Here is a 21394-nt window from a genome sequence, read left to right on the forward strand (position 1 = left end):
TCAATTAGGTTAATCTCCACTCTTGTAAACACAATGTGTTTTGTTAAACGTAATCGTTTAGGTTAACGGTCGTAGGTCTGGGCAAAGAAGTTATATTAGACAAGATAGAAATCCATCTGGGTTGGCTGGAATGGGACATCCCGCGCTCGTTCATTGATGAAAAATACGATTAATTTCATATAACGTTAGATGTAAACGGTTTAAATGCACATATATCAGATAATCCTAATAATAAACATAAGACCGTTGCTTGTTTATTTTCTGAACAGGTAACCTTAGACAGCGGCACAGCGCATGAGCGAAGAGCAACAACCGCAAAGCAAAGCTGATCTTCACCAACAACTTAAAGGTGCTTGTGATGCGCCGTGTGCTATCAGCATAAGATTTGCTGCTCCAATGAAATGGAATAACTGGAACAAATAGCCCGATAAAATCTTTTGGCTGAATCATTGGCAGTTAAAAAAAGATAAACGTGCAGACTGAGCTTCCTAGGGGTATTTAAGCAAAGACGGAAGTAAACGACGGATGACTGTTTCGCTTCACTGTTTCTGTTTCTGGCTTGAGTCGGAGCGGGTGGTTTTTCAGGAGGGAAACTTTGCAAGGTTTAACGGGATTTGAGCACGATTAATACATTTCGCTTAATTACTAGAGCCAGTGCAGCCATACTGAAAGGTAGGAGCACACCTTGATTAAGGAACATGTTAATTTTGTCGTGTATTATGATAGTTTACCCGCTTCAGTTTGCGCCATTTTCGCTAGTTTGGTAATGCACAAATGTGCGCGTCTTAGCTCTGGCTTTCTTTGTCTCTATTCTTTAATGGATTTATGCTATGGTTTATTCCTGTGGAACATTTCACACCCGTGTTTGCTATTCCATTGTAGATATTATTAAGCGTTAGAAGAAAGGCAGTGATCACTTTCTCTCATCCAAAATTGTATCCAAATCAAGTGCATTTGCGCATTTTTGTGCTGCATCAGGCCGTGTCAGACGCTAACAGCGCCAGCGAACTGTTAGGATATAGCATGATTCTGGCGCACATGAGTTAGCTTATCAAGCTAACCGGCTAGCTTGCTAATCAAATAGCTTTGATAACCAGTTAGTGGACATTTGTGTTGACAGCAAGTTTACAGTAAAGCTCAATGAACAGTAAACAAATTAAACGTTAATGGTTTCATTTCCCGAGATCCTTAAGTTTAACAACAGCGCAACCGAAAGAGAAGGAGAAGCGGTTTTTGTAGACCTGTATCACCCCCGGCTAACTTGGCTAGCCCCCTTAGTGTAATGTAACGTTACAACACATGTCGGCGTAAACGATACTTTTAAACACATTTACTGTACAAGACTGATGAAAACTGGTTAAAATTACGTCTTAAGTTGGTCTCTTACTATAGAGTACAACTCCACTGCTATAAAGTTAGTAAATGCTGTGTGTGCAGTTGCTAGTTAGTTTTGTTGCTTTGCCTTGTTGTCATTACCTCCAAAGCATCGTTGCTATAGAGATCATTAGACATTCCAGTGGAGGGTCTTTAATCAGAGCTCCTAATTAGCTTTCAAGCGGACTGGCAACACCGTGGTGTATAGCCACCTCTGTAAAAAAATATGTTAGTTAAAGTGAGGACAGTCACAGTCTTTCATGATGCCATGATAGGTTGAGTAATGTTTAACCGTAATTGTAACAAGGTGATTTAACTGATTAATACACCTTCATGTAGAGAGGAGTGCTAATTTATTCACTTGTGTAGACTAAAATGTACATAGGAAGTAAATTACTGTATACATGGGCAACTACAACTGATCATTGGCGCTCACTATGGATAATGTCAGGTTTTCACCATCTAAAACTGTAATATTAGATGACATTACAGAAGGTAGGAGCTTACTTGTCACTGTTGGCAATTGTATTAACAGAATCGTGTTGAAAGAGCCAAATGTGTCTGAAAAGCGCTCCACAACTAAAAACAGTTGAAACGGAACCAAATAAGACCTATCTCTATAAGAACATGAAATCCTGCCCGTCCTAAAGGCCAACAAGCCATTTTTAAATTGTTTTCTCGAACCAACAGTCCAAAATGCAACGATATAAAGCAGAGAAAAGCACCAAATCCTTTCATCCTCTTTGGCTTTTTTTGCTTTATAAATGACTTAATTGGCTAATCATTTCAGTTCTGAAAACAATATGATTTTATTACAAGGTCAGTTCAAGTTTTTAAGGCAGTGGCCTCCTCCTTGGGTGAATCCATGCTGCCAAGTCCTACCTGATGTTTGGCATTGTTTTTATATAATTGACTTGACATTCTCTTTCATTTCAGGAGTCCACGAATCATGTCAGGCATTGCATTGAGCCGGCTTGCCCAGGAGCGCAAGGCTTGGCGAAAGGACCATCCTTTTGTAAGTAGTGTCTTATGAGATGCACCTGTTCTGGCTTTCACTGTGAGGGTCTGTTTGAGCTTTCATTATATTAAGTCAAGTCCTCTAGTAAACACTGTCGTTAACTGTTTATTCATTTTTTTTTAGGGATTTGTTGCTGTACCAACAAAAAATCCAGATGGAACCATGAATCTCATGAATTGGGAATGTGCTATTCCTGGCAAGAAAGGGGTAATGTGTTTCATAGTCTGTTTGCATCCAGAATATCTTTGCTTTTATATAAGAATCATTGCTGAATGGAACACAGTGAGCTTCATAAGACAATGACATTTCTGTAGCAGATGCAAAAGAGCATGTATGTATTACACAATACAACTATAACAGTATGTCTTGCATTTCCTATTACGCCAGTAGAGGTAGTGAATCCCAACAAGAGTACAGATTTAAAATTTTCAGGGACCAAAACAGACATGACAACTTGATCATTCTTAGTAGCAGCTTGAACAGTGATGAGTCTTCAACCTGCTTTTAAAATGAATCTGGCATTAATATCAAGGTTTTAAGAGTAATTTCTTTGGTGGAAACTTGTGTGAGTACGACGTGACGTTCTGTTAAGAAGCTGATCTAACAGTTGTGTGTCTCCTCAGACTCCGTGGGAAGGAGGACTGTTCAAACTGCGCATGTTGTTCAAGGATGACTATCCTTCTTCACCTCCAAAATGTGAGTTACTGTGTCTGACCTGTGTTCAGCATAAACACAACTGTTACTGTGATTATTACACACACACTGTTATTATGCTGTAGCAGATATCTAACTGCATTACTCAGTCGGTGGATGGACTTTACACAGAAAAACACTTTATCTGGAATGTAAAGCCAGGGACACACCAAAGTACATGTCTTCCTTCGAGGGCATTTTGCATTATCAGGTGTAATTTTCTATCCTGACACTGGCACAAGTAACAGTCTGGCTTGTTTGACGGCTAGCTGCCAATCACATGAAGTTAATGAAAACAGGCAAGTTTAACTTTTGAATTGGTCCAGATGAGGTGGGGAGTCTGTACCCCCCACCCCCAACTGTCGAGCTTTCATATTGTTCCTGCTTATTTATCAATTCTGAAAACACTCTGGATGACAGGAGGTCTTATTTGGCCATCACAGTCTGCACATGGCCAAACTAAATTATAAATCCCTTCCAACATGTTAAGTGTATCGATGTAATGAAGATCATAATTTATAGCCAAGGGTGAACTAGTTAAAATAGTAACCCATGTTCTAGCTTTCTTACTAAAGCTGAGCAGTGTTGTACCTGCTGAACACCTCGGTCATCGGTCTGATAACCTGTGTAGTCCCCTTCACAGCAGTAGCAAAAACAGGTTTTTCCCCACATCATCATTTGTATTTGAAGGCTTATTAATGACTTCTAAACACTGCAAAGGTTGTTGAAGCTGATCTAAAAGCCAGTCTAACTAGTACATACTACTCCTTTTAGTGGCTTTATATACATTCATGTAAGGAGTCATGGTAATTTTATCCATCCATTCCAGTTCACAAGATGCTAATTGGTTGCCCCAACCAGTAGGTGCTTTCACACATGCGTCCTTTACTGCATTGTACAGCGTTTGCCAGTAATGATTTGAGTGTTGAATGTTTTAAGAGCTGATACAGCCGTGGTGCTAAACCGACTGTGACAGTTTGACCGCTCAAAACATTAAAACATTTTTCCTAGAGTACGATACTGGCCTATTGTGTGAACCAAATCATTACTTTACCACTATGGGTTACGCACATCGTTAGCGCACTGTGTTGACTATGTTTCTAATATCCAGCAACAGGGGTGGTGTAGTCTGAATATCTCATTAAAATAACATTAAGCCATTGCTTGTGTGAACAACCATATCTGCTGCTTTTTTAGTGGAACAGTTCAGTCAGTGTATACTCTGAAAAGGCCTAGTGACATTTGTGGGATTTGTTCATCCATTTGTAATCGATCAGAAACTTAAGTGCACTTATGTGTGTGTTTCAGGTAAATTTGAGCCTCCACTCTTTCATCCAAATGTGTATCCATCAGGCACAGTATGCCTATCTATTCTAGAGGAGGACAAGGACTGGAGACCAGCCATCACAATAAAGCAGGTTTGGATTGCCAAGCACACCTCATTTACATTACAGGGCTCTTCCAAAAAGTCTTTTTGCTTTTTCTTTCCTTGGTTTCATACTGTATCTCTAAATTTGTATCTGTAAGTGGATACAGTAATGTATTTTCAGTTATCTTGTCAGATATTTAAAATTTAGAAGGGGGAGTTTTCTGATATTCAACTTGAAATATATAAAATGAAACATTTTTATTTTTATTTGGTCAGCTAATCAAAAATGTCATTGACCCTGCTGGAAAATAAGGGACACAAGTTTTTGAATCCTTCAGTGAGAGCTGACCCAAATGAAAATTGAGTTAATGCAATTGACCTAGAACTTTTGTTCAAACAAATATTATAAGCATCCCTATAAAGAAATGCAAAACAGATGAATTGCTGATTTTTAAAATTGATTTTGTCTCATTGAGTCATTTATCCTACAGATCTTATTAGGTATCCAGGAACTCCTAAATGAACCAAATATCCAGGATCCAGCCCAAGCAGAGGCTTACACAATCTACTGGTGAGTGACGTTGGGTTTTTATCTCGTTCAGCTTTTCAAACATGACAGTGAAATGTAAAATTACTGGAAGTGACGTGGATGTCTGAAAAAGGTTAAGGAAACGAGAAGTCAATTACTGATCTCCTTTGTACAATGCCAAAGTCTGTTTCTAGGTTGAAACTGATGAGCTATATTTGCACTGTAATGCCATCTTACAGCACAGTTTTGAAGGATTGGAGGACTTTTTTATTGTTCTCTTGGCTAATGCATCAATATTGTTAACTCTGTGCCTAAAAATAAAATCAGCTCGTGACAAATGAAGTGGTTGTTATCTTGCACGTCAGAGGAGAGAGAACGTGTAAAGTTTCTGTACCTAAAGCAACACTACAAAACTTTGCGTTAGAAATTATACTATTGGTGGGCCACTCTCCTCCAGCCCTGGGGGGAAAAAAGCTGATGTCCACATGTGTCTGAATGGATTTAGTTTGTTGCATGCTTTGATTTTATTGCACTGTGGCTAAAGTACATGTTCCAAAAATCTATATCCATATGATCCAAACAAGGTATTAATGACTTAGATTTTCTTAAACTAGCAGATTTCATTTTATCATTAGTTTAGCCATTGAAGTAGATTGATTTCTATTCGACGCTGAAATAGTTCTTCCTCTTAAAGTGGTCATATTATGCTCATTTTCAGGTTCATAACTTTATTTTGGGGTTTTACCAGAATAGGTTGACATGGTTTAATTCTCAAAAAATACCATATTTTTTACTCATACTGCGCATTGCTGCAGCACCTTTTTTACACCCTGTTTCTTTAACGCTCCACTTTAGCTACCGAGTGAGGCATCTCACTTCTATTTGATCTTTGTTGGGAGTTGCACATGCACAGTACCTAGGTAAGGACTACTAGCCAATCAAAAGCAAGGTAGTGTGATCCAAACAAAGCTGCTTCAGCCGGTAACTATGGCTTTGGTTCAGCTGTTACGGTTCAAGCGTACAAGTTCCAACAACCCGAACCAGCTTCACAGCTTAGACTGGAGCAAGACAGTTCAGAGTGGTAAGTTATTAATTGTTTAATTAGTTTCAAATTTAAAAAATTAATCTTTCACACATAACATTTCATGTGCACTGTCTCTACATCCCAGTAACAACTATATGCCCGTTGACTACCTGAAGGGTATCTAACCTTTATTTTAATTTTAATTTCATATTTAGGTGTACAAAAAAAGCATAATATGACCACTTTAACTTGTAATTGCATTGCTAACGAGTCCTGTTAGCAAAGCAGCTCCTGACTGATGTGAACACACTGGCAAGTGGGATTGCAAGACCAGGAGGATTAGTGAGCAATAGGACAGGCTTCTTAAAAATCTTCATACACTTGATGGTCCTGAAGTGTAAATGGTAGTGATTGAGGTCAAAGCATGTTCAGGGACCTCTATGAATTCTTCTGGGGTGTGTGTGTGTGTTTGTTTCACAGCTTATTTTATCCACACACAACAATTAAGTGGTTAACTGCAAAGCGGTAAATTCTCCAGCCTGATATTAGTTTGCTTCATATCTAAAACCTATGGGAATCCTGGAGATGATATTGTTTTTAACTTGTGTGCACAAAATAATAATTTGTGTGTACAAATGTCTTTTTAGGGGGCTTTGTTTTAAAATAGGTGTCCAGCTTTACAACCTGGAAAAATAAATCTGACAATAGAGAGATCTCGATGATTCCTGCATTTTCTACTTTTGTCATATTGGTCAAAATTAGGTTTTCATTTTATTTTATTTAAATTTTTGTTATGGTTTGGAAATGCCACTTGTATATGATTTATTTGTGTAAGGGATCAGAGCACCATGATAACTGCTATTTTTTTAACCCCTTTCCAGCCAAAACAGAGTAGAATATGAAAAAAGAGTTCGAGCACAAGCCAAAAAATTCTCCCCCTCGTAAGGGCGAAGATTTGCTCCGCTGCGGCAGAAGGAATGGGTTTAACAAGAATCACCTCCCCGCTCAGTCTCTCAATGAATGTGCTCCTCTCACATCAGGACTTGCTTAAAGACTTCTATTTAAACTCCACACATTCTGTGCCATCCGTTCTCCTTTGACCTATCATTTTTTCTTAATTGCCAGTTGGCGCATAATGCTGGGAGGGGATGGGTGCTTCAGCACCCTGGTCATTTCTTTTTAAACATTAATTGTCTTATGTGGTGCAAGGGACACAGCTCGGTACCAGTTTCATCACCTCCATGCAAGCTGGCTGTCATCAATGTTCAACGAAGAAAATGTCTGTTTTATTTTGCTCTTTCACAGGGTCTATTCCTTTTGTTTCCCCCCTTTTTATGTTCCATAAATTTAATGTAAAATTGGCTTATTTCATTGTCAGTATTTCAACTGCTGTATAATGAATGGCACTTTTATACTGTTGTATCTCACTAGTGTCTCTAGATGGCTCTGTCTAATTCTCTTTCCCAGGTTTTCTATTCAGCATGCTGTAATATATGATAGAATCTGCTACCTTGGCTGTCTTTTTGTTATTCAGAGTGTTTGCTATGGAATATATAAAAATGGCCATGATGACTGAGGCAGGTAGGCTTACTTCTGTATCAGACTTTAAGGTTATATGGTGCTTTGTTCATGTATGTGTTGGCGTAAATAAAACTTTCTACAAAACATTTGCATTTTCTTTATTAATTGAGTAAAATATACACAAGTTCAACGTGGCCTTAATTGGTGAACTATTCAGTCATAAAAAAATCTGTCAAAAGGAAGTCTGAAAACTTAGTTACTTAACACAATTTATTAAATTGATGCAAGCAAAAGGTTATGCAAGTATTTTCTATAATCAACATTATGCATAATGCTGTAGAAACATTTTACAAATATGAGCTACCTAAATAGCGTCATAATGGCCAACTACCTCCTACTAAAAAAAATAAATAAAATTTACTGTAGTTATTTTTTAGCTTGAAGCAGTTGGAGTGTTATGAAGCATTTCCCTGTGAAGTTGATCTTTTAGGCCCAGCAATGAAAGTTAAGCTTGACACTATTTTACTGTCCAGTTGCTACATACAAACAGCTTATGCTTCAGTGATGGCATCCACTCTGATGATCCCTGTTGGGCAGGGTTTTCCTGAAGGGCTCCCATGGTGCTCTGCTGTGACTGGACTAGTCAGCTGCAAGGCGCTCAGGGTGCAGTAATCATTACAGTACCAGGGAGGCTCCCTCTCCAGGGACGTGGTGCTGCAGAGCCAACACCCTGAGTCTCCTTCAGCAGGGCTCCCTGGCTGTGAGCTGAGGGTCAGACTCTTGTGTGAGCCCCCTGGAGCCGACAGCGGAGCCATGGTGCTCACAGCATACGGGATGCCCAGGAGAGAGGTATCAATGCCTGGGTCAGGTATATTGGTGTATGTGCTGCCCTCCATTAACTGGTGGTTGAAGTGGGGATGACACGCTTCCTCTGGGACATCTGCACACTTGGTTAGCGTGTCAATTTGGAGCGTTTCCTCAGCTTTCAGAATTTCTGCCATGTTTTCTTGTGTAACCACCCAGCTCTATAATCACAGTCATGTTTAGGGACATTCTCTTGAGATAATTGCGTATTTTATGTGACGAGCTAAACGTACCTTGAAATCTCCCTGGCAGTCACTGTACAGGGTGTGGAAATACGGTGCTGGAGTTGGGATGAAGGCACTTTGCCTCAACCTGTAAGTGTGAGGAATATAAAGATGATATTTAGTGTATATTGGTTGTAGAAAATGGCATTTGCTATATTATGGTTTGGCATCAAGCTGGAGGAGGACCTTACTTTTTAACTGGAGCATAGCACAGAAGTAAGACGACTGGCACCATCACACATAAGGGGATAAACACCTTGCCCAGTCCAGAAACAAATGTGTTTGGTGGGAGATCTGTATGGACCAACATACAGTAGAAAAGATTAAAAGAAACACGGGGGGGGGGGATAAGTGTGGATGAAAGAAATCGATTTACAGTAACTGCTTTCTCAACAAGTTGCCTTTAAGATGAAGATCCTCTTGATTAATCTAAGATCAGCTGTCTGTTTGTGGGGAGACTCACCATTCACAGCTGTCTTCCAGTGAACCTCAGAGGACCAGTCACCCCACTCTCCCATGTAAAAAGCCTGATTAGGACTGGTCCGCACTCTGGCAGCATACTCAGTGTCTGGCACAAATTCATGATCGTCCACAGAATAATTCATACTGTCTGTGTTAATTTCATGTGATATCACCTGAAAGAAAGAGAGAAACAGGGCGGTATGTAATGAAACTGTGAAGGAGAGAGATGTGCTGTATGGAGGCCCATTTGTGCTTAATCAACAAATCAACTTATTAGTTTAAAGATAATAGGCCATGACAGGACAGTTATTCAAGAAAAGTGCAGATATTTGGGTAGAGTAATAGATAAAATCTACAACTTCTGAATTGCTTTACCTATTACCATTTTTTAATTTGACTGTCCTCGGAGATGGGATCTAAAGTGCCAGTCATTTCCAACATGGTACATATCCTGTCATGACTTTTTTCACAGCAAATATTTTTGACATGTCATCATAGCAAGAAAAGCGCATGTGTAACCAATAACAGCTTAATTTCATTCAGCGGTGCAAGGGTCAGCACTCTGGTGTTTGCCTGACCCCCAGGAGCCCCAAGAGGCTGTTAGTTGATTTTTATTTGATTTAATATTAACTAGGTCCAGTCCTGCATTATTACTTAATCTTGAGTCGCTGCTGCACAAAGGGGTTCTGTGTTAAAATCTAGTTTTATGAGTGTTTTAATAGTATTATAATGGTGCATGTTCAGTAGGGGCACAACAGCAAACTTTGACCCCATAACAGGTTAATCCAGCCAGGCTTTCTGGGACACTGGAGTGGAACAGAGCCATCTTTGTGTTCTTAGTTTAACATGACTTTTTCTTGCTATGACAAGTCAAAATGTCTGCGGTGGAAAAGACCTATGGGTCAAATAAAGTCACACACCCATAGACTGTCGCCAAACTGAGCAGACAGCCACAGTGGCCACTGATGAAGTCACTTTGGTAGTTTCTCATTTTATAAAGTTGTCTTGGCAGCTCAGAGCAATCGCCATCACGAGAATGAAACCCAGCGAAAGGAAAATTACTCTCTGAAATCTGAAGTTATTGACAGTTTGGGTCAAACCCCCTGGCACAGTGGCAAAAGTTCAACAAATCAAACCAAAATGCACCAGTAATTAGCATATTATTCATTATTTTTGTATCATTGATTAATTCAGTCATTTTTTTCCCAGTAAAGTGTTTTCATTAATCTTTAAATTATTAAATTGTACATTTCTCAGTTTTACCCTTTAATACATCAATTTTCTATGTTTTAGATGTAATCCATTAATAGATTATTGATTTGCCAATAGACTTAAACTGCCTCTAACAGGCCAGATCTGTTTCTCTTATTCCCGCCAATGAAAAGCATTCTTGCTTGTTTATTACTGGATCTTACGTTGTGTTTGTCTCCCCTTTTGTAGTAATGGAGCTGATACTTCAGGTTGTCGACCAGACCGGTGAAATCACTGTATTTCTCATAGGTACTTTTCCAGGTGAAGTGGTGTTGACTTGAGTTGTGGCTAACTGTGAGGCAGCATGGCGCGTTTGGTTTAACTAATGAGAGGACACATTGAAGACAAATACCAAAGGCAGGTTTTTTAAAAAGGATAAATGAATGAAATATATATATACATATATATCTGTTGAGTGTGTCTGGTCATGAGTACAGACCAGTATGTTCCTTACTGTTTGTCACAGGCATATATTCGTCATACAGCCGCTCACAGATTTCAGACCCATCATTTTGGTTGTGACAAAGTGAGATTTCAAAGGTATCTATATCCCCAAAGGTGTTTGAGTAATAGTCGTCATCAGGCATTGGATCGGATGTTTTGGCGGAACAGAAGTAATCCCCATTGGTGTTTGTCAGCAAACACACAAACTCCTCTCTGCACAAAGTCGTAATGAGACACAATATCATCATCACATTTAAGGTCATCCATTATTACTATGTGCCATGAAAAAAGGGCCTCACTTTTCAGATGTTTCTCTGAAAGTGAGCCAGTAGGAGCTGTTGCTGTCTGAGGTGTTTTCTGATGGTGCGATGCTCAGGGAGCAGTTGATGGTGAACAGGTAATCGTTCACACATTGAAGGTTGTGGTCCACACCTAGAAAATATAGAGGCAGTGTTTTATTTGGAGTGTCAGGAGTCAAAGGAGAGTTTTTACCAAAGTGTCACTTTGTAACTGTAACCCTAATAGGATCTCTAACCTCCGACTTTCATTGTACTACTTATCATACCACTATAAATATGGTGTACTGCTTCATAAGGATTTATTTATTTATTTATTGTTAATTTGCTAATTGATAATAAATCAGTTAATAACACTTTAGAGATCAGTAACAAACCATTATACACAGATGTAAAAAACATTTTTTTGTTTGTTAGGTTGTGAGCCCTCATTTTAGTTAAGGATCGCTTTGGTTGGTGAATTATCCTCTTTGTATTTGTAGGTTTTTTCTTCTGTTTGACTTCCCTCTGGAGGACGACTGCATACCATCCAGTCCAAGAACCATTACTGAGGACTTAATAACATTTTAAACTGCACGCTTTATGGGTTATGCCCATATGTACATTGAAAGCGTTACTGGTCGCTGTAATTGTTTCTCCTGTCCATACTGGCCACAAAAAGATTCCTTCTTAATACAAATTCAATGGAAGAGATGGAAGACAAAATACACAATCCTTGTTTGGAGCAAAAATATGGGCATATTCCAAACTAACAGTGTTTTTAGTAACTAATAATACTAATAATTGGAAGATGCCCACTTGATTTGTGTAAGCTGGACTGTTGAAGCCTCATATTAGAGTCAGCTGAACCTTAGAAGTCATTTTTTCACAGAACAATGACTGCGGATTTTGTCCCCCTTCTCTTCCATTAAAATCGTTTTAAGAGAGGATCTCTTTGCAGGGCATGTGAGTATTGTTTTAGGATAGACTTGAAAAAATGGGAACCTATCCTTTAATTGTAAAATTAAAAAAAAAACCTTAATTAACAGATTGTTACTGTATAGGTTTTTACACTTTACCATGTAGTGGCAATTTCTTTGGAATAAAGAAACACTCAAGGCAATCACTTGTCTTTCTGTAGGCTTACTTCAAGCGTCTGCAGACGGACTCACAGCAGCAAAAACATACATCAGTATAATCTGCTCTGAATGAGTACAGAGGAAAAAGAGCATCAGTTATTTATCCAGTCTTCAGGGTCAGGCTCCTCAACCCAGGGAGAAGAGTGTCCCTGAAGTCTGGACATAACAGTCACTAGGATGTTTTGTATTTCTATGTCATCATTATCAGTGTACTGTTCTCATCTCGCACACCAAACAATCATACACAAATGAAGTATTGACGTCAAACAATTATAATAACATCTGTATGTTATTATATCAGAGTCCGTTTGTTAGCCACCAACTCTTCAGCTCCAGCTATTAGTATAAAAAACAATAAAAGGTTGTAGGCGTTTGCCTTTATAATAAGAAAGCTTAGCTGACTTAAAGCAGTTAAACGGTTAACAAAGCGTCTGAGCTATTTATTCTAACTTTTAGTGTGTATGTAGTATTATATCTAGTTTTTAAAGCATCTTACATTCACATTTTATCAATGTGGCTTTTGTCCCAAGCAACGAACAGATGAGGTGCAATCTAAGTAATCTTGATGAGCATTTTTAGATTTTTTCCGTGGACAGACAGACATTTTCTATCACATTTTAAAAAAGAGACAATACTGGCAGAGATATAACCTGTGGTAGGATTTCCGTGCAGACAGACAATGTTGGCAGATATGAGCAGAAACGCGATCAGCAGCATCAGCTTCAGCCTTGGTGGAGAGCACCAGTCCATCACACCAGAGGGTCCAGACATCATCTCAGCCCAGAGAGGTCTGTCTTAAGTCATGCTGCCCTGAAGCTTTTGTAAAAACGTTTAAACCAAGACTGAGAGAGGGAGGTTTCAGTCTTTTCACACTGATCGCTATCGCTTACACCACTGGTTGGAGAGGATGTGCTTTTTTAAGAGAGCAGTTGTAAATGGAAAGTGTGTGAAAGGGGGACTTGAGTCTCATGTCACAACAACACAATCCATCATAATATGTGCTTTGTTATGTCTTTTCATAAAATTTGGTTAAACAAAGGTACATATATTATCAGATCCTATTTTAATTGCTGTAAAATTGCTGAAATGTTCTGAATCTGTTAATGTTTTACCCTTATGTTGAGATACTCAATAGTGAACTGAGGTGCATATAAATCCATTCTTCACTCATGGTAACCTACTTAATAGACAAAGCTGGAAGACATGCATGTTGTATCAGCACTGTGGTGAGATTCACTTTGATTGATGAGCTGACAGCAAAATTACACATAACATCAACTGCTGCACAAAATTCTCAAGCTCTACAAACTAAACTGTACCCACATCAACTATCTTTCTTTATACATAATGACCAATGTCCTAAATATCACATTGTAAATTATTTTGAAAAATAAATTAGAAATAGTTTTTAGCACTTTTTATGCACTGAACTGACGAAACACTTCTTCCTTTTTTGTTTTTCTTCTGTTTTATTTACACTACAACATAGTGACTCACACAGGGAAATCCCGCCAGTTAATTTATTTTAGCTTAATATTTGCGGCTGTTGCTCTGTAGTATCTGGAGAGCTAGACATACGTCCAGATAAACAATTCATGTTGGTGAGTCTGAGTAACCTGAAATTGGACTACATAAATTATTGTGCAACTTACAAGGAAGTCTTGCACAATATGTTGAGCTGAATGTTGGTTGTGTGGTGATTCTGAAAAGATATGAGCTTCATCTGAAGTTTGTGATTTTTTTGATTGTCTGTAAACATAATAATTCACACCCTAGTGGACTGTGTCTCACTGTGTTAGGCTGTACATAGTGCATTAAGTAATATGCAATAGGTCAAGAGGAAGTCATCACCAGCAAGCTGGAACTGTATGCCAGTCCAGTTTTGTTCAAGCCTTTTCAGTCTAATAGGACAAAACATGATTTGTAATTAAATTCATTTTGCTAGACTAAATGTCTCTTTGTGGTCCAAAGGGGCACGGTATTGTTAGAGTATTAACTTTATCACTTGTGTGATGCAGTAAGTACTAGCAAAAACTGAGGAGGCAATACTCACAAGGCGCTATTCTTTTTTTATATAACTGGATTTGAAGAACATTTGAACAGGAAACAAGTATACAGCATGTTACCACACAGATATGACTATCAATGTGATAATGGAGGTTTCAGTTCAATTTGGGTTTTTGCTTCCAAAAATATCTGTGCTCTAACAGAGGCCTATTTTATTTTGTTGAAACCTAAATGACTTTCTGTCCCCACATGTGAAGCAGTGTGAACTTGTGTTGAAAACGAGCTTGAGATGAGTAGTATATTGTGCAAGAGCAGAAACCCTGATACGGTTGGCTCTATCTGCAACTTGTTGCAGTTCCAACATCTGATATGAGTACTTTTTTCAGTTTTTTAGTACTTTGATAAAAATGTTTTCCTTCTTTGTGATAAAGACTCTAAGGATGACAGCAACTTGGCTAGAAATTACATGCAATCTGACTGATGAAGATCTGAGGGGGCGGTTGAGGAAGCATAAAATTGTATTTGTTAAGTTTTTGGAAAAAGAAAAACATTATAATATATATAACATATAATATACAATTCACCAAGTAGACACTGAAGTACATGCAATACAGCACCATCTCTCTGTTTAAAATACAAAAAAACATTCACAGATGTGCAAAACTTGTATTATTATCATTTAATATTTCACTGGTAGTGTTTACACAGTTGTCCTCAATATTTTAACTGCACGAGTCCTTTACAAATCTGGCAAATATAAAAAGACAGACCATTTAATTAACTTGTACTAACTTAAGTGACTTTGCTTCCACTTCAATATATCAGTGGTAAAATAACACTGGACCTATAAAACAAGTCTCCTCTGAGGTCTAAGTCTCTGGCATTTTTTCCCCATATTTAGCGTATACAAAGTGCTACAATGTATCAGGATACAAAACATGAAAAATGACCCTGTGGAAAATTATGCATATAGTTTTAACTTAAACTGTAAGTTTCTATCTAGATCAGGGATCTAGTTAAGCACTTGAGGCACACCATCACTCACAGGCCAGTTTGCTATCAAAGGACGACAGGGTGATGGCAAAGGCTTGCAGGGCACACATGGGGAAACTGTAATCCATGGAGAAGACGTCCTCAGCTACACGGCCAAACTGCATCACTATGTAATCCTCTGGAAAATACATCCAGAAAGAGAGGTGATGTTAGGAATAAAGACAAGACTAGCCATTTTTCTTGTGTTTGATGAGAGAAGAAGAGAAACAATAAGTCAGTTGCATCTTACCATTGTCAGGGTGGATGATCTGGAAGTTCTTGACCGAGGCCTGGGTGACACGTCCATGGAAGTTAAGCACATATGACTGAGTCTGCTCGTTCCAGCTCGGGGATTTGTTCACCAGGGTGACCAGTTTGTCTGTGTTGCTGTTCGCATGGCGGACCAGTAGAGTCTCAAGTTCCTATAATAAGGTAAAATATCAGGTTAAAATTCCCATTTAATCTACATCATCACAGGTTTTAAAAAGTGAGGATCATTTTTTTTAAACTTACATTTTTCGGATGAATGGACACTCTTTCATCGTTCTCCAGCATGCCAGGGATGATCACTGTCATTTTCCTGGGGCCCTTAAATCCCAGCACATTCGTCTCCTGGAACATGATAGCCACTTGTGTTACAGGTTTTATCTCTAGATATACTGTGTTAAGTGGGATTGTATAGAGTACGTTTGGACTCACATAGCAAATTGCTGCCAGCTCTTGCCGCACTGATTCACACTCTTTGATGAAAGGCTTTTTCTCAGGGTTTTCCCCTCCATCATAGACTGTGAACTTTGTACCCAAAACATTGGACCTGGAACAAATTAGTCTTATCAGATACAGGCTCTAAAATCAGGTGAGAGATGAAAATTGCAAGCCAGAATTAAAAAAAGCAACCTTGGGGTGCATTCATTTCCATGTTAAATGATTGGCTCCACAAATCAAGGGGAGAACTCCCAAAATGCCAAATAAAAAATGCCCTAAAAAAGGGAACATTTGGTTCCAGTTCATTTGGAGCAACTGTAGTGATAAACTTCCTAGTTCTTTTGTTTTTCCTCCCAATAATTGCTATATATTGACTTCAGCATGAAATATAAACCACAATTCACTGCAACATGAAAACTGTGGGTGCAGTATGATAAGGAACCCTGGTTACAAATTAAGTTAAACTTGTGAATCCTCTGCTTTCATTGTCTGTATATTTACAAAGCTGCATTGTGGACAGGAGGATGTGAAAAAATAGAGAGGCCTAAAGTAATTTCAGTATTGTAACTACGGCAAAACTTTCTATTATAGGCCTTTTTCACAGCAGATGTTCTTACTTATCATGACAGGAAATGCCCAGGTGTTACTAATAACATTAACAATGGCTCTGTTCCAGTAGCCTTATTACCACTGAGCCAGCTGGCACAATGCCAGAGCCCTGAGACTGGGACACCTAAATGGAATGCAGCTTTTATTAAGGTTATTAGTAACAATTGTGCTTTTCCTGCTATGACATGTCACAATGTCTGCTGTGAAAAAATCTATTAGTTGTGAGGGCTGTTTGATTTCAGCGTCAGTTGATCCCTTCACTTCTACGCTTGTTGAGGATCAGATGGTTAAAATAGCATCTTACCCTAAAATAGGCCTTTTTCATGAAAGACATTTTGACATGTCACAGTAGGAAAAGCACAGGTGTAAATAATAAAATGAATGATGGCTGAATTCCATTTAGCTACTTCAGTTTTAGGGTCCTGGTATTGTGCGTGCTGGCTTGCTGTCACGCTATCATGGCTTACTGGGACACTTGTGAAAAGGAGCCAGTGTTAATATTATTAGTGACACCTGGGATGACGAATAAATACAATTAAGTAGTTGATGGGCAGATATTTCATGGCAGTTATTTTGGCATGTCACAGGTGTAGATAATACTATTAATGATGGCTCTATTCCATTTCAGCTGTTTTACTGCCAGAGCACTGGTGTTGCATGTGTACTGATATGCTGGCTCAGTGGTGGGGCTTACTGCGACACTCAAATGGAACAGAGCCATCGTTAGTGTTATCAGTTACACCAGTGCTTTTCCTACTATGACATAAATAAGCACTTCGGGTCCAGGTTTGAGAGCCACTTGTTTAGCATGGTGACAGTGCATTTTTAAATATTATCTAAAGGGGCTTTGAAAGGGTTTCATGATATAAGAGAATTCACTAAAACGAAGAGCTGTGGAATCCTTTATCTGAAGGTTTGTAGATTATACGAGAAAAAATCAGTGTCACAAATTAAATCAGACAAAAATGGATTATCAGGATTTGGATTGGCAGAAATAGAAGAGAGTTATACCTTAGTTTTCCTATGTAGCAGTTTGTGTCTCTGGACAGATTTGTCGGGTCAGTGGAGATGAGATAGTTGGATGTTTTGCACTTCTTCCTTTTTCTGCCTGCCATCAGAAACACCTTGGTGATGGCACAATGAAAAACAAAAAGACAACGAGGATAGAAATATGACAGCTCAAGAAAACAGAATAATATGATTAGAACTAAAATCAATGTGCGCAATGATTGGGCTCAAATTTTGCAGACGCGCCAACCCTCTTGCCATCCTCCTTCTCCATGTGGAGGTAGTAAGTCGGGTAAATGCCCTTCTCCATGCCTCTCCTGTCCCTAGTGACCCTACACTGAATTGTCACATCTCTGGGGGCTGGACGCAAAGCAAACTTCTCAAGATCCTCCACTGACATTGGAGATGTTGGCTGAAATGAGAGAGTGAGAATGATTTCACCACTAGTCATTTTTATGTGCTGTCTGGGACAAATCAAAATAAGGTGCATACTCGCCTAATTTGCTTTTGACATCATACTAAACAGTTTGGGTTTTTACTTAGTGCCTCACCCTTTCATTAGATTCACTGCTTGAGGATGACCTCTCCCTGTAGTTGGAGTTAAGGGAAGCTAGACTCGGCGTAGTTTTCTCTGCTTTGTTTGTCTTTTTTTCCTTTTTCTCCTTTTCCTGTATTTCCTCGTCTTTGCTCTCGTCACTTATTTGGCACCTAGCTGTGGAGATAACACAGGCAACATTATTCTTTACAACAACTTTACAGTTTTTATTGTTGATCATAAAATGCGCTGGGCCAGATTATAGCTCACATGTGTCGAGTTGTTTTTTCCTCTTAGGTGATTGAGGGACAGGCCTCTGGGACTGGTCTTCCTCTTCATCGTCACTTTCATCGCGTTTATTCTTCTTTGGACTTGCCACCTCCACCACTGACTCTATCTCCTGGGTTGAAGCCTCCAGTAAGTGCTTCTCTGCACAATAGGAGACACTTAAATGCTGTACAAGCTGTTACATTTAGTATTATGTGTGCAAACTGAAACCAACAGCTGGATTAAAGCTTAACATTGAACACTGTGAGTCAGTGAAAATGTTTTTTCCTCCTCATACACAACATACATAGAATATTATGCAGAGAGTACTGATATGTTAATAATAAATTGAACATTGATGTTACTTTTACGCTCTTGTTTGGTTGTCTTTTTTGTCTTCTGTGGGTCTTCAGATTCTTTCACTTTGTCTTTCTTCTTTGTTTTTTTCTCCCTTTTCTCCTTGTCTGTCTCCTTTTCATCATTCTGTTCCGTCTCTGAAAAAGCAGTGATTTGCTGATGAATCATTTATTAAAGCAAATGGTTTGTTAGCTTAACATGTGCATGCATGAAAACACATGCCGAACCCCAGACCACCAATGGCCCAAAATGTATGTGTGGATACATTTGTACTCTCTGACACACACTGCAGTATTTGAATTCATCACATTGAAATACCTTCACACTGGAATAAAATATTCTGCTTTGCATATTCTTACGTTCAGCTTTTTCTTTTTTCACGTCCTTCTTCTTCGTCTTTTTTCCCTCCACCTGAGCATCATTCTCCACCTCACACTTCACTTCGGGCTCTTTGTCAATCTCCAAGTTCATCATCTTGGGAGTAACATGCTTCTCTGAAGGCATCTCATATAACGTCATGCTTGCCGTCATGTCACATTCACCCAATGTGATCTCATCCAATGGGTTATCATGGGCATGTTCAACTTGATCTCCAGAAACAAACAAACAAACAAAAAGAAACTGAACATAATTACAACATGCATTGAAATTAGATTTTCTATATATATATATATATATATATGTCTTCAGTTCTTCTGCTACATAAAATAATAAATTATTCTAATACTAACCACTCAGGGAAGTGTTGCTCAGGGATTGGCTGATCAACAGAGGTGTTTCATCTGAGCGGGCAGCTTTGTGCTTTCGGTTCTTTTGGCGAGTATCCCGATTGGCTACCACCATTTGAGAATCAGCCCTCTTCTTTTGCTGCTTCTTTATCAAAAGGGTTCGCTGTGGGAGAATTGAGTATTAGACTTATATTCAAACTGTCAACTCTGTCTCCACTACAGAGAAAATAGTGCTTCTTATCTCTTTATATTCAGTACTACAGTGGTATCTATCTTTGATCTTCTGCTCATACTTGTTAACAGCACATATTGTTGGTTGGTGGTAAGCTGTAGAAGAGTGTAGGTAGGGCATTTCATTACATCTGAAGGTACTACTTTTTTTATGTATATCATGACAACTAAACTCAACTGGCCATAAGCTAGACCATGGGTATTATGTATTATGTCAGAATTATAACATTATATGCTATTATTCAACTAAGAAAGGAACAAGATAAGGTTTTTGAACGCTACCTGGGATAATTCAGGTAATTATTTGTAATATGACTCATATTGGTTGTAGTATTTAATTAAATTCTAGATAGTGATTGTCCATTGTAATTCTTACTAGCTATTATTATTACCAAGATAATTCTGGATGCAAGATTTTATATGCAGGTGCCCATGCATCATTATTACTATTTACCACTATTAGTGGTACTATTAGTATCAATGTAGAATGATTTGTAATATTAGGTTATTACTATTAGTATTAGTACTTCTACCACTGATTATCCGCTGATCTTTCTGGTATTAGGTATTTACGTAGTACTCTACTGGATACAAGCCAGTAGCTCACATACTGTACAGTATAAACAAGTCTGTGACTTCAAGTTGAGCAGGAACTCCAAACAGCAGGTGGTTCTGACACAGGTAGCCATGACCTTGTGAGATTCAAGAAAGCTTTATTTCTTTGCAAAGCTCTGCCTCAGTTTTAACCACTTGTTATCTAATCAAACAAGGAATAAGTTCCAGTCTTTGCTCCACTGTCAGCATGGACTATGATAATTATATTTATCCTAAATATATGTTTTTGATAAAGGAACACAGCTAAAAATATACTCTGTGAGCCTAAAAGTAACATCTCATTGTAAGTAATTTGAAGTGCATTATAATTATTGTACCAATTCAAAATAAACCAAAACATATCTGGGCTATTTCATGTGTAAATGACATCAAATACTTATAATCCTTGTTTCTTTACCTGGTTGTCCAGCTTCTGTTGTCGTATATCGGGGTCCTCCATATCTGAGTAAAGACTCACTGCTGATTACAAAGTAGTCAGTAGATAATTGAGGATACTTAAAAACAACAGATGGAATCTAGCATCAAAGTGGTGAGAAATAGTTCAATTTCCAAAATAAAAGAGCAATTAAATATGGAAGCGGCTGATTGTGCCACCCTGCTCCATCTGACAGTCTGTCCACCTGCATGTAGCAGAAGGCAAAGTGGATTAAAAGGGGATAATGTTCTTAAACTGCACTGCACAGCGCAGTCAGTATGGACAAGCAGTCTCAAGGGGGCAAGGCGAGCTTTCCATGACTGCTTTATGGAGATACGAAGGCCTAATGTTACAGCTGAAACGTGAGACAACAGAAACAGGAAGGTGATTCCCTGCTCTTGTCAACTCCGTTTTCTAAAAGTTAACAGTCTGCATCACTCACCCAGGCGTAAACAGTCAAACACGGAAGCCGCAGCAGTGACCGCAAATTGCCCTAAAGTTTCCTTGGTCTCCTCCACCGTGCCTCACTGGGCTGTAGCGTCACACAGCATATCAAAATCACCGAGGCGTCCCAAAAAAACATAAACAAAAACAGACGTTGGCTATTAACGGGACACTCAGTCAGGTTTATCTCGTTGCCATGGATACAGCTACCATGCAGCAGCGATGGAGAGCCGTGAAATTCAAAAGACCCAACA

At 38.7% G+C, this 21394-nt stretch overlaps 3 protein-coding genes across 5 annotated transcripts; 1 reads left to right on the top strand and 2 right to left on the bottom strand.

The window, feature by feature from the left end:
- The first annotated feature begins 436 nt into the window (after positions 1-436).
- On the top strand, positions 437-7674 carry ube2ib (ubiquitin-conjugating enzyme E2Ib). The gene is made up of 7 exons (XM_044179615.1): positions 437-672; positions 2311-2389; positions 2516-2599; positions 3016-3088; positions 4394-4503; positions 4946-5025; positions 6889-7674. The coding sequence occupies exons 2-7, from the start codon at positions 2324-2326 to the stop codon at positions 6950-6952; spliced, it is 477 nt and encodes a 158-aa protein (XP_044035550.1). The 5' UTR covers positions 437-672; positions 2311-2323; the 3' UTR covers positions 6953-7674.
- LOC122868057 (interleukin-21 receptor) lies at positions 7673-13033 on the bottom strand. Its single transcript, XM_044179606.1, has 8 exons — positions 12838-13033; positions 11073-11205; positions 10784-10986; positions 10494-10651; positions 9080-9251; positions 8808-8910; positions 8626-8704; positions 7673-8553 (listed from the first exon to the last, which is right to left on the bottom strand). Exons 1-8 carry the CDS (start codon positions 12959-12961, stop codon positions 8080-8082), a joined length of 1446 nt encoding a protein of 481 aa, XP_044035541.1. The 5' UTR covers positions 12962-13033; the 3' UTR covers positions 7673-8079.
- Positions 13034-14858: 1825 nt separating this feature from the next.
- si:dkey-220f10.4 (tubby protein homolog) lies at positions 14859-21345 on the bottom strand. Of its 3 annotated transcripts, XM_044179646.1 has the most exons (14): positions 21139-21345; positions 20679-20740; positions 19439-19598; positions 19067-19297; positions 18716-18844; positions 18354-18512; positions 18100-18260; positions 17799-17960; positions 17552-17664; positions 15926-16040; positions 15740-15838; positions 15477-15648; positions 15240-15365; positions 14859-14941 (listed from the first exon to the last, which is right to left on the bottom strand). In XM_044179646.1, exons 2-14 carry the CDS (start codon positions 20718-20720, stop codon positions 14934-14936), a joined length of 1677 nt encoding a protein of 558 aa, XP_044035581.1. In that variant the 5' UTR covers positions 20721-20740; positions 21139-21345; the 3' UTR covers positions 14859-14933. The 3 variants fall into 3 exon arrangements, with proteins under 3 accessions (XP_044035581.1, XP_044035582.1, XP_044035580.1); XM_044179647.1 differs by having other exon boundaries at positions 14859-15365; positions 20679-20737; XM_044179645.1 differs by having other exon boundaries at positions 14859-15365.
- Positions 21346-21394: the final 49 nt, after the last annotated feature.

This window comes from Siniperca chuatsi, linkage group LG20, assembly GCF_020085105.1.
Source record: "Siniperca chuatsi isolate FFG_IHB_CAS linkage group LG20, ASM2008510v1, whole genome shotgun sequence".
Classification (NCBI taxonomy): domain Eukaryota; kingdom Metazoa; phylum Chordata; class Actinopteri; order Centrarchiformes; family Sinipercidae; genus Siniperca; species Siniperca chuatsi.